Source organism: Orcinus orca, chromosome 16 (assembly GCF_937001465.1).
Source record: "Orcinus orca chromosome 16, mOrcOrc1.1, whole genome shotgun sequence".
In the NCBI taxonomy this organism is placed as follows: domain Eukaryota; kingdom Metazoa; phylum Chordata; class Mammalia; order Artiodactyla; family Delphinidae; genus Orcinus; species Orcinus orca.
In genome coordinates, this window is record NC_064574.1 from 45,963,586 (window position 1) to 45,976,510 (window position 12,925).

Genomic DNA, 12,925 nt, shown 5'->3' on the forward strand with positions numbered 1-12,925 from the left:
TGTGTTTCCTTCTCAGAGTTTCATTGTTCAGCTCTTACACTGAGGTCCTTGACCCATTTTGGGTTACTGTTCGTACACAGTGTGAGGTAGGGATCCAACTGCATTCTTTTGCGTGAGGCTGTCCAGTCATCCCAGCATCATCTGTTGAAAATATCATTCTTTCCCCACTGAATGGTCTTGGCACCATTACTGAAAATTAACTGACCATGAATGTGAGAGTTTATTTCTGGATCATCAATTCTAGATTACATATAAATCAATATTTCATGCAGTACCACACTGTCTTAATTACTGCAGCATTTTAGTAAGTTGCAAAACTGCGAAGTGCAAGTCCTCCAACTTTTTCCAAGACTGTTTTGGCTATTCTGGGTCCCCTGAATTTCCATATGAATTTAGAATTAGCTTGCCAATTTCTACAAAGAAACCACCTGGATTTTGATGGGCATTGTATTCATCACTGTGCTTTTTGATAACACGTAAAAGCAAATATGCCAGTTCATAGTTATGTCATGAAATTTCACTGGAATAACAATATGGTCCCAACTTGTCATATTAAACAATTAGAAAACTTAAAGGGACACGTTTATTTTGAACATCACATCTGAACACAGGGGTTTAGTTTGTTTAAAGACTTTATTTCTAACAGATGTTACAGCTTATGAGTCATAAAAGTCATCAAAATCATCGGTGGACGTGTCATGGTTTCTAGGACGTAAGGCAGCTTCGATCTCTGAGTTACTGTCGTCAGACTCGCCCCAGAAGGCTGGAAGAAAAAACCAGACAGCCGCTCAGCATCTCTGCTGTCTGATTAGCTTGGCTTAATCAGCCGTGGCTCGCAAAGAGCCTCCTGGGGGCCCTGCGTGGTGCACCTGAGCGGACAGGCCCGGGGCGCAGGCCATTGTTGCAGCAACGACTTGCTTCTGCGAGCTCCACGTGCTGCGATGGGAACTCATGGCAGAACACTTGCTCCTCCCTTCTGCCCAACTCTCCACTGTAGGATGGGAATCTGTAACCAGGGTGAACATGGGGGCAGGGCGGCTGGGTGCTCTACCAGGCCCGGTAACAGCTTGCCTGACTGCTCCTCGCCGTGAGCTCCCTCTGTTCCTCAGCACAGGGACACGGTGGAGGAACAGCAGTGAGGTCTGCGCTGAGACGAGGGCGTGGGTACACGCAGTTCATTTGGGAGGTGACCCTGGGCAGGATGGGGGGCGGAGCGGGTATTAACCAGGAGCAGGGCTGGCAGTGGACCGCTGGGGTCAGTCCTGCCGGGGCCTCAGAGAGACCGCAGAACGCTCCTCAGATGGCCCCAGAAGCCAGCAAGGAAGTGGGGTTATTTATCCACCAACTCCCACCCTTCAGTGGCTGGGGGTTGTTCTCAACCAGGCGTTGACTCCCTGGAGCTCCTGGCTCCTGTGGCCAGAGAAAATCCCCCGGGTGGAGCCACAAGCTGCCCGACAGGGAGGCTGCAGGCTCGGCCTGGAGTGCCAGGGTGTGGTGGGCCCACCGCCTGTGACACTGACCACCCCTGCGACCCCCGTACCTACAAGGCACAGCCTGCCACCGCTGCGATGACCCCTGAGATGTGACCCCATCTAATCCTCGCACCAACCTGGCGAGGTGAGTACAAACACTTCTGTTTTACCAAGGCTGAGAGGGTAAGTACATGGCCCGATCACGGCGGCAGAGGGTGCTCAAGCCCCAAGTCCCACCGGACCGGCTGGGAACAGGGTTTCAGAGGCAGGAGTAGGGGCGGCCCAAGCTCGGCAGGGGATACGCCACTGCCAGTGTGGAAGGAGGGTGTTGAGGGATACACAGGAGCTCCCTAGGCAGAGGAAAAGGGACAGGAATGTCACAGAGAAGGAAGGGTGTGAGCGAAGGCACAGAGGTACGAGGGTGGAGCACAGGGAAGGCTGGCTGCGGCTGGATCCACCGAGGAGAGGACGCGACCTCGGAGGAACAGGGCTGGGAGCAGGGGCCGGGCCAGACCACAAGGGGACGTTCCAGACTCTACCCTGCAGGTGGCGGGGGTGCTGGCCCTGCTTCCCCAGCAGGCAGACGTCTGGATGAGGATTCAGAAGCCAGGGCTGGGGGAGGGGCGGGGGAGGGCTACCGCAGAAGCCCTCAGGTCAGAGCAGCAGGTACCTGCGGGCAGTGGCAGTGAGGGGACAGAGGTGAGGACGTTTCATGTGGAAGACATGGCAGTGGGGGGGCGCGGGGGGGGAGGCCAGGATCCCCTGCAAAGTCATACCTGCAGATTAAAGCGCTGGGCACCACGGACCCTGGCACCCGTGTTCTCAGAAGCCCCCAGTCCTCCCCCAGGAGAGCTGCAGGGCCCATGAGCACAGGCAGGCGCCTCCGCCCGCCCCCAAGCGTGCCTGACACCACACGTCACAAACCACCCTTTTAGCTAAAACACAAAATGAGAGTCTGGTCTCTGGTTATTTCTCTTACCTTTAGACTTTAAATTGGTAGCTAGTTTCTTTTTGTTTTCATGCCTGGAAAATAAAGAAAGAACCTAAGTCCTGAAAAAATAAAGACAATCAGACTAATAGTTTTACAAGGAGCGCATTAGGGAAGAAGCACACATTACTCACTGGGAGGCCAGAAGGTTTACATTTACTCCCCAAGATTTTTTTTTTTAACATCTTTATTGGAGTATAATTGCTTTACAATGGTGTGTTAGTTTCTGCTTTATAACAAAGTGAATCAGTTATACATATACATATGTTCCCATATCTCTTCCCTCTGGCATCTCCCTCCCTCCCACCCTCCCTATCCCACCCCTCTAGGTGGTCACAGAGCACCGAGCTGATCTCCCTGTGCCATGCAGTTTTAAAAGCAAAAAGCCCTGCGGATGCTCTGGTGGGAGGGTCCCGGGCGCATTGGGCCGCACGCTGGGCGCTCACTGGGGAGGCCGCCAGGGCAGGAGGCAGGCCCTGGCACGCACCGAGCAGGCAAAGCGCAGCACTGCCAGCTAAGCTGAAAACAGAGGGTCTGAGGAACAGGGAGAAGTCGGCCAGGAGGTTACAACACTTACCTTTGTCAAGCCAGCGATACGATTCTCAACTGCTTAACAAGGAGTTCAAAATAACTGTTTGCTTAATTAAGGGTATTAACTCGTGGTAGAGAAAAACGCAAGAATCCTGTCACCTGTGTTTAGGTTTCTGTGTGTCACACACACGAAAGTGCAAGTGTCCAGGGATGCATCTAACACCGGGTGACTCGCTTACTAAACCCACTGGACCGAGAAACTGGCTCTGCGGGAGACTGTTCCATCTGCGTCACCTTCTCCAGAGCTTTCGCAATTGTCCTGCGCATGGAAGTCCCCTCTCGGAGCACCATTCCAGTTTCTTATTACACTTAAATTCTTTAAAGTTCATCCTAAATGGTCAACGAGATGTTAAAAAAGAAACAGTCACTTGTGTATGGCTTGACATTTTGATGTTTTTCTCATACTCCCGTTGAAGTTTTCCCTTCCATTTCCATTTGCAGATTACTCCGTGAAGGCAGATTCCAGCCTTTAGGTGGGAAGAGCGCTGAGAAAAGACGAGGACACATCGTGCAGAAGCACTGCTGCTCTCTTGGCAGATGCAAGAAACCCTGGGAACACATCTCTGTCACTTTGGCTCAAGTCTGGCTAACCTATGGTTTGAAAATCTGCCTTTTGCCATAGCTGCCATAATTTACATTTTTTTTTCAGTAAAACAAGCTCCATGAAGGCATAATTTTCTAGGCAGTCTGTGCTCTGTCAGTGCTCCCTTTAAACTTGGTGGCTGTTTCTTTGTTTTGATTGAAATATAGTTGATGTACAATATTATATAAGTCACAGGTATACAACATGATGATTCACAATTTTCAAAGGCTATACTCCGTTTATAGTTACTGTAAAATACTGGCTGTACTCCCTGTGTTGAACAATGTATCCGTACCTCTTAATCCCTTCCCCCTGTCTTCGCCTACCCCCCAGCCCCCTGCACTGGTAACCACTAGTTTGTTCTGTTTTTTTTTTTTTAATTTTTATTGGAGTATAGTTGATTTATAACGTTGTGTTAGTTTCTGCTGTACAGCAAGGTGAATCACTTATACATACACATATACCCATTCTTTTTTAGATTCTTTTCCCATATAGTCATTACATTACAGAGTATTGAGTAGGGTTCCCTGTGCTATACGGTAGGTCCTTATTAGTGTTCTCTATATCTGTGAGTCTGTTTCTTTTTCTATTACACTCACTAGTGTTGTGTTTTTTAGGTCCCACATATAAGTGACATCATACAGCATTTGTCTTTCTCCTACTTATTTCACTTAGTGTAATACCCTCTAAGCCCACCCATGTTGTTGCAAATGACAAAATTTCATTCCTTTTTATGGCTGAGGAGTATTCTATTGTGTATATATGTACCACATCTTCTTTATCCATTCATCTGTTAATGGGCACTTAGGTTGCTCCCATACCTTAGCTGTTGTAAAACAGTGCTGCTATGAACACTGGGGTGCATGTGTCTTTTCAAATAGTGTTTTCATTTCTTTCAGATACATACCCCAGAAGTGGAACTGCTGGGTCATATGGTAATTCTATTTTTAGTTTTTTGAGAGACCTCCATACTGTTTTCTACAGTGGCTGCACCAATGTACATTCCCACCAACTGTGTACGGAGGGTTCCCTTTTCTCCTCGCCAATACTTGTTATTCATGGTCTTTTTAATGATGGCCATTCTAACCGGTGTGAGGTGATACCTCATTGTGGTTTTGATTTGCATTTCTCTAATAATTAGCAATGTGGAGCATCTTTCCATGAGCTTGTTGGCCATCTCTATGTCTTCTTCAATAAATTTGAAAAATGTCTATTCAGGTCTTCTGCCCATTTTTTAATCAGGTTGTTTTATTGATACTGAGTTGTATGAGCTGTTTATATATTTTGGATATTAACTGCTTATCAGTCATATCATTAGCAAATATTTTCTCCCAGTCTGTAGGCTGTCTTTTCATGTTGTCAATGGTTTCCTTTGCTGTACAAAAGCTTTAAGTTTAATTAGGTTCCATTTGTTTATTTTTGCTTTTATTTCCTTTGCTTTAGGAGACAGATCCAAAAAAATATTGCTACGATTTATGTCAAAGTGTGTTCTGCCTGTTTTCCGCTGCAGTTTTATTATAGTATCCGGTCTTAACATTGAGGTCTTTAATCCATTTTATTTTTGTATATTTTAGAGAATGTTCTAATTTCATTGTTTTACATGTGGTTGTCCAGCTTTTCCAGCACCACTTGTTGAAAAGACTGGTCTTTTCTCCATTGTATATTCTTGCCTCCTTTGCTATAGATTAACTGACCATAAATGTGTGGGTTTATTTCTGGGCTCTCTATTCGGTTCCATTGATCTATGTGTCTGTTTTTACGCCAGTAATGTACTGTTTTGATGACTGTAGCTTTGTAGTTAGGGAGTGTGATTCGTCCAGCTCTGTTCTTCTTTCTCAAGATTGTTTTGGTTATTCGGGGTCTTCTGTGTTCCCATATGAATTTCAAAATTATTTGTTCTATTTCTGTGAAAAATGCCCTTGGTATTTTGATAGGGATTGCACTGAACCTGTAGATTGCCTTGGGTACTATGGTCATTTTAACAATATTAATTCTTCCAATTCATGAACACAGTATATCTTTCCATATGCTTGTATTGTCTTCAATTTCTTTCATCAGTATCTTACAGTTTTCCGAGTACAGGTCTTTTATCTCCTTAGGTAGGTTTATTCCTAGGCATTTTATAATTTTTGATGTAATGGTAAATGGGATTGTTTTCTTAATTTCTTTCTGATAGTTCATTGTTATTGTATAGAAATGCAACAAATTTCAGTATATTAATTTTGTATCCTTCCACTTTACTGAATTCATCGATGCGTTCTAGTAGTTTTCTGGTGGCATCTTTAGGGTTTTCTATGTATAGTACTATGTCGTCTGCAAAGAGTGACAGTTTTACTTCTTCCTTTCCAATTTGGATTCCTTTTATTTCTTTTTCTTGTCTGATTGCTGTGGCTGGGATTTCCAATACTATGTTAAATAAAAGTGGCAAGAGTGGGCATCCTTGTCTTGTTCCTGATCTTAGAGGAAACGTTTTCAGCTTTCCTTGGTGAGTGCCTGTTTATCTGATGTGACCAACTAGTGGCCTATGCCATTTCTCCATGAAGAGTGGACGGCCCCACAGCCAGTGCTGACTGTCATGGAGGCCGCCAGTCAGGTGGCTGCTGACAGTGTAAACCTGAGTCCACCTTCTGTAAGAGTGCATGCACACCCACACACACACACACACACAAAACACAATTGTGGGTTGTGTCTACTCTCTATCCAGCTCCCACTTCATGAGGACACCAGGCTCAGTGCAGGGTGGGTAGGCAGACATAACAATGCTGTAAAGATGCAGAGAGACTAGTTTGCCAGCTGACGTTCAAACAGTAAGAGCCACGTGGGGTTGTGGGGAGACAGCAGGAGCACCGCAAGCAGAAGGCAGGCAGGAGGACTGAGAGAACAGGTGGATGATGGGGCGGGTGGTGGTGTGGCTGCAGGATCCCAGAGGAAGCAATGCACTCCCTGGACTCTACTGTGAGAGCTGGAAAGGACTTCCAGGCCAGGCCCAAGGCAAGGGCACAGAGAGAGGCAGGCGAGCACATGCCAGGTCCTTACAGCCTGGCCCCTGCTCTGAGCTCCATATGCATGTCCTGGACTCACCTGCTGGCTCCAACTTGGCTGCCTCCAAAGAGTCTCACGGCCAACACATCCATCCACAGCCAAACTCAAGCTCCTCCAGCAAACCTGGGCCCTTCTCCTGTCTCAGCTAACGGCACCCCAAGCCTCGAGTCCCTCCCAACCCCTCACCATTCCTCTGCCCTCCCATACCCAATCAGCCCCTAGGTCCTGCCAAGTTTACCTCCCAGCACTTCCAAGTGTCCTCACCCGTCCCCTATGCACTGCCACCGCCTGGTTGACCAAACCAGCATCTCTTGCCTGGACCTTCTAACAGCCTCCTAACTGGGGACACCACATCCACCTTGTCCCCTCCACTCGGCAGCAAGGGTGAGCTTTCGAAACACAAATCTGACCCCCCTGCCTCCTTGCTGAAAACTCTTCAGTGCCTATTGCTTTTGGCAAAAGAACTAAACCCTGAACAGCGCCTCCAAGGTTGATGCCCAGACTTCGTTGGGCATCCTGCTGTAGCCTCCCCCACACCCCACCCTCAACCCCCGAGTCCTCACTGAATTTGCTGCTTCACAGCCATTTCTGTCACTAACTGACATGTGACTGCCCTTAGGCTGTCAGCTCTACAAGAGCTGCCACTGTACGAGTTTCAGTCCCCGGGGTACCCGGTGCTCTGCACTTAGTAGGTGCTCAGTGATATGTGTGGAAGGAATAGATGAGCCTCACTAAGCATAGGACCTTGCCTAAAGGCACGTGATCAACATTTGATGTTAGATTATTTAATTTGCATGTTTTTACTTCTAACTGAGTTCAGATCAGGTTGTTCAAGTGTCTTCCCAGAAACATGTTTCAGAACTAAACGCATGTGTTCAACCCTGAGGAAGGTGGAAAATGCTTCCAGGTGTTTCCGATGCCATCCTCACCCCTTAGGGGAAGTATTTTTCCCTTTGGGAAATCATCTCTGCTAGTCGATGTGACACTGCAGTGCGAGGCTGATTTTTATTACACATGACTTGTAGGGTCAATATTTCTTTCTTCAGGTCACACCTAACGTCTGAAGCTAAGTCAAGGCCAAAGGGATGGTGTGCGATCTCGGAGTAGACAGAGCCAACTTGTTTAGCTATTATCATAAATGAGAGAGAACCCAAACCAAACGCACTTCTGAAAGCATAAGGATGCGAGAGTTCAGGTTATAAGCCACGGGGCATGGTCCCTGTGCTCTATTAGATGTGCTTGGACTCCGACTGCCTGACCTTCCCTGACAGTGTGGACGTCACACCTCCATTGTGTAAGGCAGAGGCAGCGAAGGTGAGCTGTAGAGAGCCAGTGAGTAAGTGGTTCAGGTGTTGTGGTCTCTGTCATAACTACTCTACTCTGCTGCACGAAAATAGCCACGGACAATATGTGAACTAGCGGATGTGGCTTTGTTACAAGCAAACGTCACTCAGAGACACTGCAACTTGAATTTCATATAACTTTCAGGTATCGTGCAGCATTATTCTTCTTTGGATTTTTCCCAACCATTAAAAAACATAAAACCTCTCTCAGCCTGCAGGCTGCACAGAACCAGGAAGAGGCCCAGGGCCAGGGCTGCCGAGGCCGTCATGAAGCGCTGCCACCACCTGAAGCCTGGCAGCAAGCCAGGGAGTCCACCCTCCCCGGCCTGCTCGTGGGAGACTCCTGGAATCCAAGAGAGCAGAGTTTTAGTTTTTTCCCTAGAACTTTACAATTAGTCTGGAGGTCCTATTTCCAAACAAACCACTTTCAGGTAAGACACCACAGATAACTGATTAAATTAAGGCGTGAGCATGCTCTGCTGGTCTCATTCACGGGGCACCGTCTCTGCGCAGTGTCCTGGGAGGTGTGGCACCTCCCCCTCTGCACAGTGACCACCATGTGCCCACCAGTGAGATGCTCCCTGTCAACATTTTGCCACACTGGCTCTGTCACATGTCTTCTCTGTCTGTCCATCAAACCATCTCAGTTTTCGATGCTGTTTATAAATTCCCTTGCTATTGATAAGGGATTAGGACAGAAAGGTAAGGGCAACTCTCATCAAAATCACTTTTGCTCTCATCCTTGCTACACATAAGAAGTTATGGTCAGCTGGGGTCTTAACAGCAGGTTTTATTCTAAGCACAGCACCTAGTGAACACCTAGGATGTGATCCTGCTGACATGGGTACTAGAGAAAGAGTCAAAATTAAGTGTCGACTATTCATTAAATTTTTAAAAATTTTTAATTTTTATTTTGTTTTTAGTTTTGGCTGTGTCAGGTCTTAGTTGCAACATGCGGGATTTTCCGTTGCAGTGTGCGAGCTCAGTAGTCGTGGCATGTGGGCTTAGCTGCCCTGCGGCATGTGGGATCTTCGTTCCCCAACCAGGGATCGAACCCACGTCCCCCTCATTGGAAGGCAGATTCTTTACCACTGGACCACCAGGGAAGTCCCTCAACTATTCATTTTATATGAACAAAAGGCTAATAATATCGCTAGAAATAGGCTACACAGTCAACATAAGTACAAAATTAGGTGGCAAGGATGTCTGCCAGGATTCAGGTTTGCTTTGCGGGGCCAGCAAGTAGAGACAAAAGTGAGGCATGGAAAACCTATGGTTCCTAGGAGACTCATCATTAAGTCACACCAGGGCTCAGGAGGCAGCGCGCTCTGTGAGGGGTGACGGAGGCTGTCGGGTGAGCACAGGGACCCAGGGAGGTGGGCCACAGGAGCTCCTCAGAGCCGCGGGATGTTCTAAGGTTAGTAACACAGACTCTCAACCTCATGGTCAGTAACATATTTTTGAAAGAAAAAAATATCTACAGCCCATTAACAAACATACCCAACTTTTTGTGGCTTTGAGGCCACGTCCATCAAGTTTGGCAATGAGCTTTTGAGGGTCCTACCAAGAACATGGCCTATGGTGTCGGGGGCGATGAGGAAGGGCCCCAGAGGGAAGAGCCCTTGCAGTTCTAGAGTCTTATCATAAGCCTGAAAAGAATAACTTATGAGAAGATGTGGTCTCTACACTCTGAATTCTATAAGTTTAATGATTTTGACTAAGCTAAAATCAGTATTAAAATGTCTCACACAGCATCTTCAGTTAGAATTTTCCTCAAAAAAGATGTGTTTCTGAAAAGCACAAGGCAAAAAAAAAAAAAAATTCGGAAAGAAAATAAAAAATCCCAATCAGTGTGCCAACAAATCCCTGTAAATCCTCAATTTTAAGTGTTAAGAGGCAGACCGGTCTGAGACAGCTTTAATTTGACAAAGTGTGAGTGCCCTCTGATGGTCAACCAGGGGCCCTGCAGCAGATGCCATTTTTTAGGGGTCAACTTCTTTACTCCTTCCCTTCAGCCAATCAAGCAAAGACTGTTCTTTCGTGCTGTGTCGAAAAAAATAAAGTAGGCGGGCTTATGACAAGAAACGTGGAATGTTTAGGAAGCTGCTACTTTGTAGAATTTATGGAGAATGTAGCTTTGCTAAACCAGAGACAGAGACCGGGGCTTTTATACCAGAACATAAAGGACTTCCAGAAAAACCTCACTTTTATTTCTCTGGACTACTCGTTCCTTGTGATCACCTTATCATCCCAGGGGAAGCGGCACAGGATCAGGCAAGAAGAGACAGGACAGCCGCACCAGAGCAGCAGCTGCCGCCTGGTGCCCTCCGCTGGCCACTTCCATGGCTGCAGGGCTGGCACCAAATGCCACCAGCGGCCCTGCCAGGGTGCGGTAGCTGGGTGACTTCTGCTACCTTTTCCCCAGGCAATTATGTTGCAAGCACACATCTTTTTCTTTCGGTAAAACGTTATCTCAATCCAAGCAGTAAACCGCAGTTACATGGCAGGCGGTTAAAATACGCTCTCTGTTGACTAAATGGATCCGGGAGAGTGAAAACAGCTTCCTGGGGAAGGTGGGGCGAGACAGTGTTTGCGGAGGAGAGGAAGCTCTGGCATGCACCTCTCAACAAAAGGGAACAAGTGGTCTTTACTCAGAGAACAGCTTCCTATTAGGACTCACTCCTTCGTACATTATGCCTTTCATCCCCACTCAACCACAAAATGATTTTGCTGAGGCAAATACAATGGTAGAAAAAGATTTACACTGAAAGAATCTTTAATAATAAACTGTTGCCGATCTGCCTACTTGCCCGTGGTTTATAATACAATAAACATCGGATTCTATTACGGCTCATGCACTGAAGCCGCTGCTCTGGAAAACGGAATATGAAAGCACGGGGACCCCACCACCATCACAATGAAATGAGCATGGATAAATGTGCTAAGAGTATCTCTTTGCATCTTTTATAGCTTGTGTGTATTAATCTGTAACGCTTATTAAGAAAGTCATTGCTATGCAAAGCAGCACCCAATCCCTTTCTCTGGCTTTTCAACAGAGTGCACTGTTTAGCCAATAGGACGGACCCTCTGGTCCTCATTCTGCATTCATCACAGGCAACATTTGCACAATGTATCTCTCAAAGGCGGCTGAAAGGAAGGCCTTAATACTCATGTAAACAACTGCAAACCAATTACTTAATGAATCAGGCCCACACATAATGAGGTGCAGACAAAGAGCTATAAATGCATTTTTGCGCCCAAGCCGCTGCTTTAAAGTAAAATCCCTCAGCTGTAGTTTGGGCTTAACTAGCACATCATAATTATTGTCTCTAGGACATCAGAGGAAGCCATTTTTTTTTTTTTTAAAGTCCAGCAGGGTCTTTTTTTTTTTTTTTTTTTTTGAGGTTGCTCATCAGCTCACTGACAAAATAGAGCAAAGAAGAATTTTTAAAAGTGCTACAGCAGCACTGCACCGTTACGTTTATTCTCAAGTACTGGGTTTCGAGACCACTTGTAAAAGCAATAAAGCACGAGGAGTGACTGCAGTAAGTGGGATCCTTAAATGTAAGCCTCTAAGAAATTTCAGTGAATCCAGGCACAAACAGCGAGCCCGGGGCTCTCAAAAGCCTAAGGCGGCGTATGAACACCAAACCCAGCACAAGAACCAACCGTGGCAAACAGCGCGCCAAACCCACACACTCCATGCCCAGAACTTTCATCTCTGGATTATTATCAACTGTCAAGAACCCAAGGGTCCCCTGAAGGCCTCTTTTTTTTTTTCCGGAAAGGGGATGATGTGATTACTTATAATTTAGGAAATTAATTTCATGCAGAAACAACAGTAATAACAAAAGGCTCCTGCCTAAAACTGAAAGGGAAAGGAGTTTGATTTTATAATGAAATATAGATGCAAGATGTGAAACGTCAAATGATCAGACTGAGAAAATGTTCTACAGAATCCAACTGCTTTCTAAATGTGTTTAAACATTACTCCAAGAATATATATACACACACACACACACACATATATATATATATATAAAAGTTTAAGAAGAATTGGCTTTTTTAGTGCCTCTAAAATATAAAGAAAATAAACACTTCTAACAATCTTGAAAACCTAAAGGGATTATTATTAATATTATTAGGTATTATTAAGCCAAATGGTGACATTAAACCCTAAAAACTACCTGTAGAATTTATTATCTTTTAAAATTTCTTTCAGGAGACCCAGAACTTGAATTTATAATATAATCATAAAAATATAATACTTTAATATTCTTCCTGTCCCATAATTCATTATCTCTCACTTCCTTCAAAAACAGAGATGAAAGATATTAAAGATAATAATTTCTAAAAATTAAATGAGTGGATTCCCTAAAATTGAACACACCAGGTTTCTAAAAGAACTTAATATCAGAAAACCAATCTCATTTAAATATATCCAGGTCCTAAAAATACTGTAGTGTTTTTCAAAATAGAAATGAAAATGAGATTTTTTTTCACTGTAAAAATACCACATTTCTGAACAAATAATTTTATCTTACAGGACATTACAAACGTAAAGTTCCTGTTTTAAAATTTCATCAGGGCGAGCAGTTAATTCGAATGTAACACAATCATCTACAGGACATCTTTTGAGGGGAAATGTTATTACAAAAGGCAAACTTGTGTTGTTTTAAATGCTATTTAGCCCAAAGCGGAAAGGTAGGTATGTATCAGACAATTGCTTCTACTCCCATCCACAAATTCTTCCGAAGTGACTCAGTGCCATTGCACGATTAGTATTTTATGTTGATGACAAATCTAGCACACGACTCACTTATCACTGCTCCAAAAACTTACAAGGAGTGCTACAGTTTAACAAATGTGAAAAGATAAATTTTCACATTTGAAAATAAGCAAGAAG

General features: G+C 45.2%; 1 protein-coding gene across 2 annotated transcripts in view; it reads right to left on the reverse strand.

Annotated features, from left to right (window-relative positions):
- Positions 1–614: 614 nt before the first annotated feature.
- Positions 615–12,925, reverse strand: part of KIZ (kizuna centrosomal protein) — a 113,811-nt gene continuing 101,500 nt past the window's right edge. For both annotated transcript variants that reach the window (XM_033429408.2, XM_033429407.2), the window contains 2 exons: positions 2,452–2,495; positions 615–763 (listed from right to left, as the gene is read on the reverse strand). In XM_033429408.2, coding sequence (XP_033285299.1) covers positions 657–763; positions 2,452–2,495 — 151 coding nt within the window. In that variant the 3' untranslated portion in view covers positions 615–656. The remainder of the gene's footprint in view (positions 764–2,451; positions 2,496–12,925) is intronic.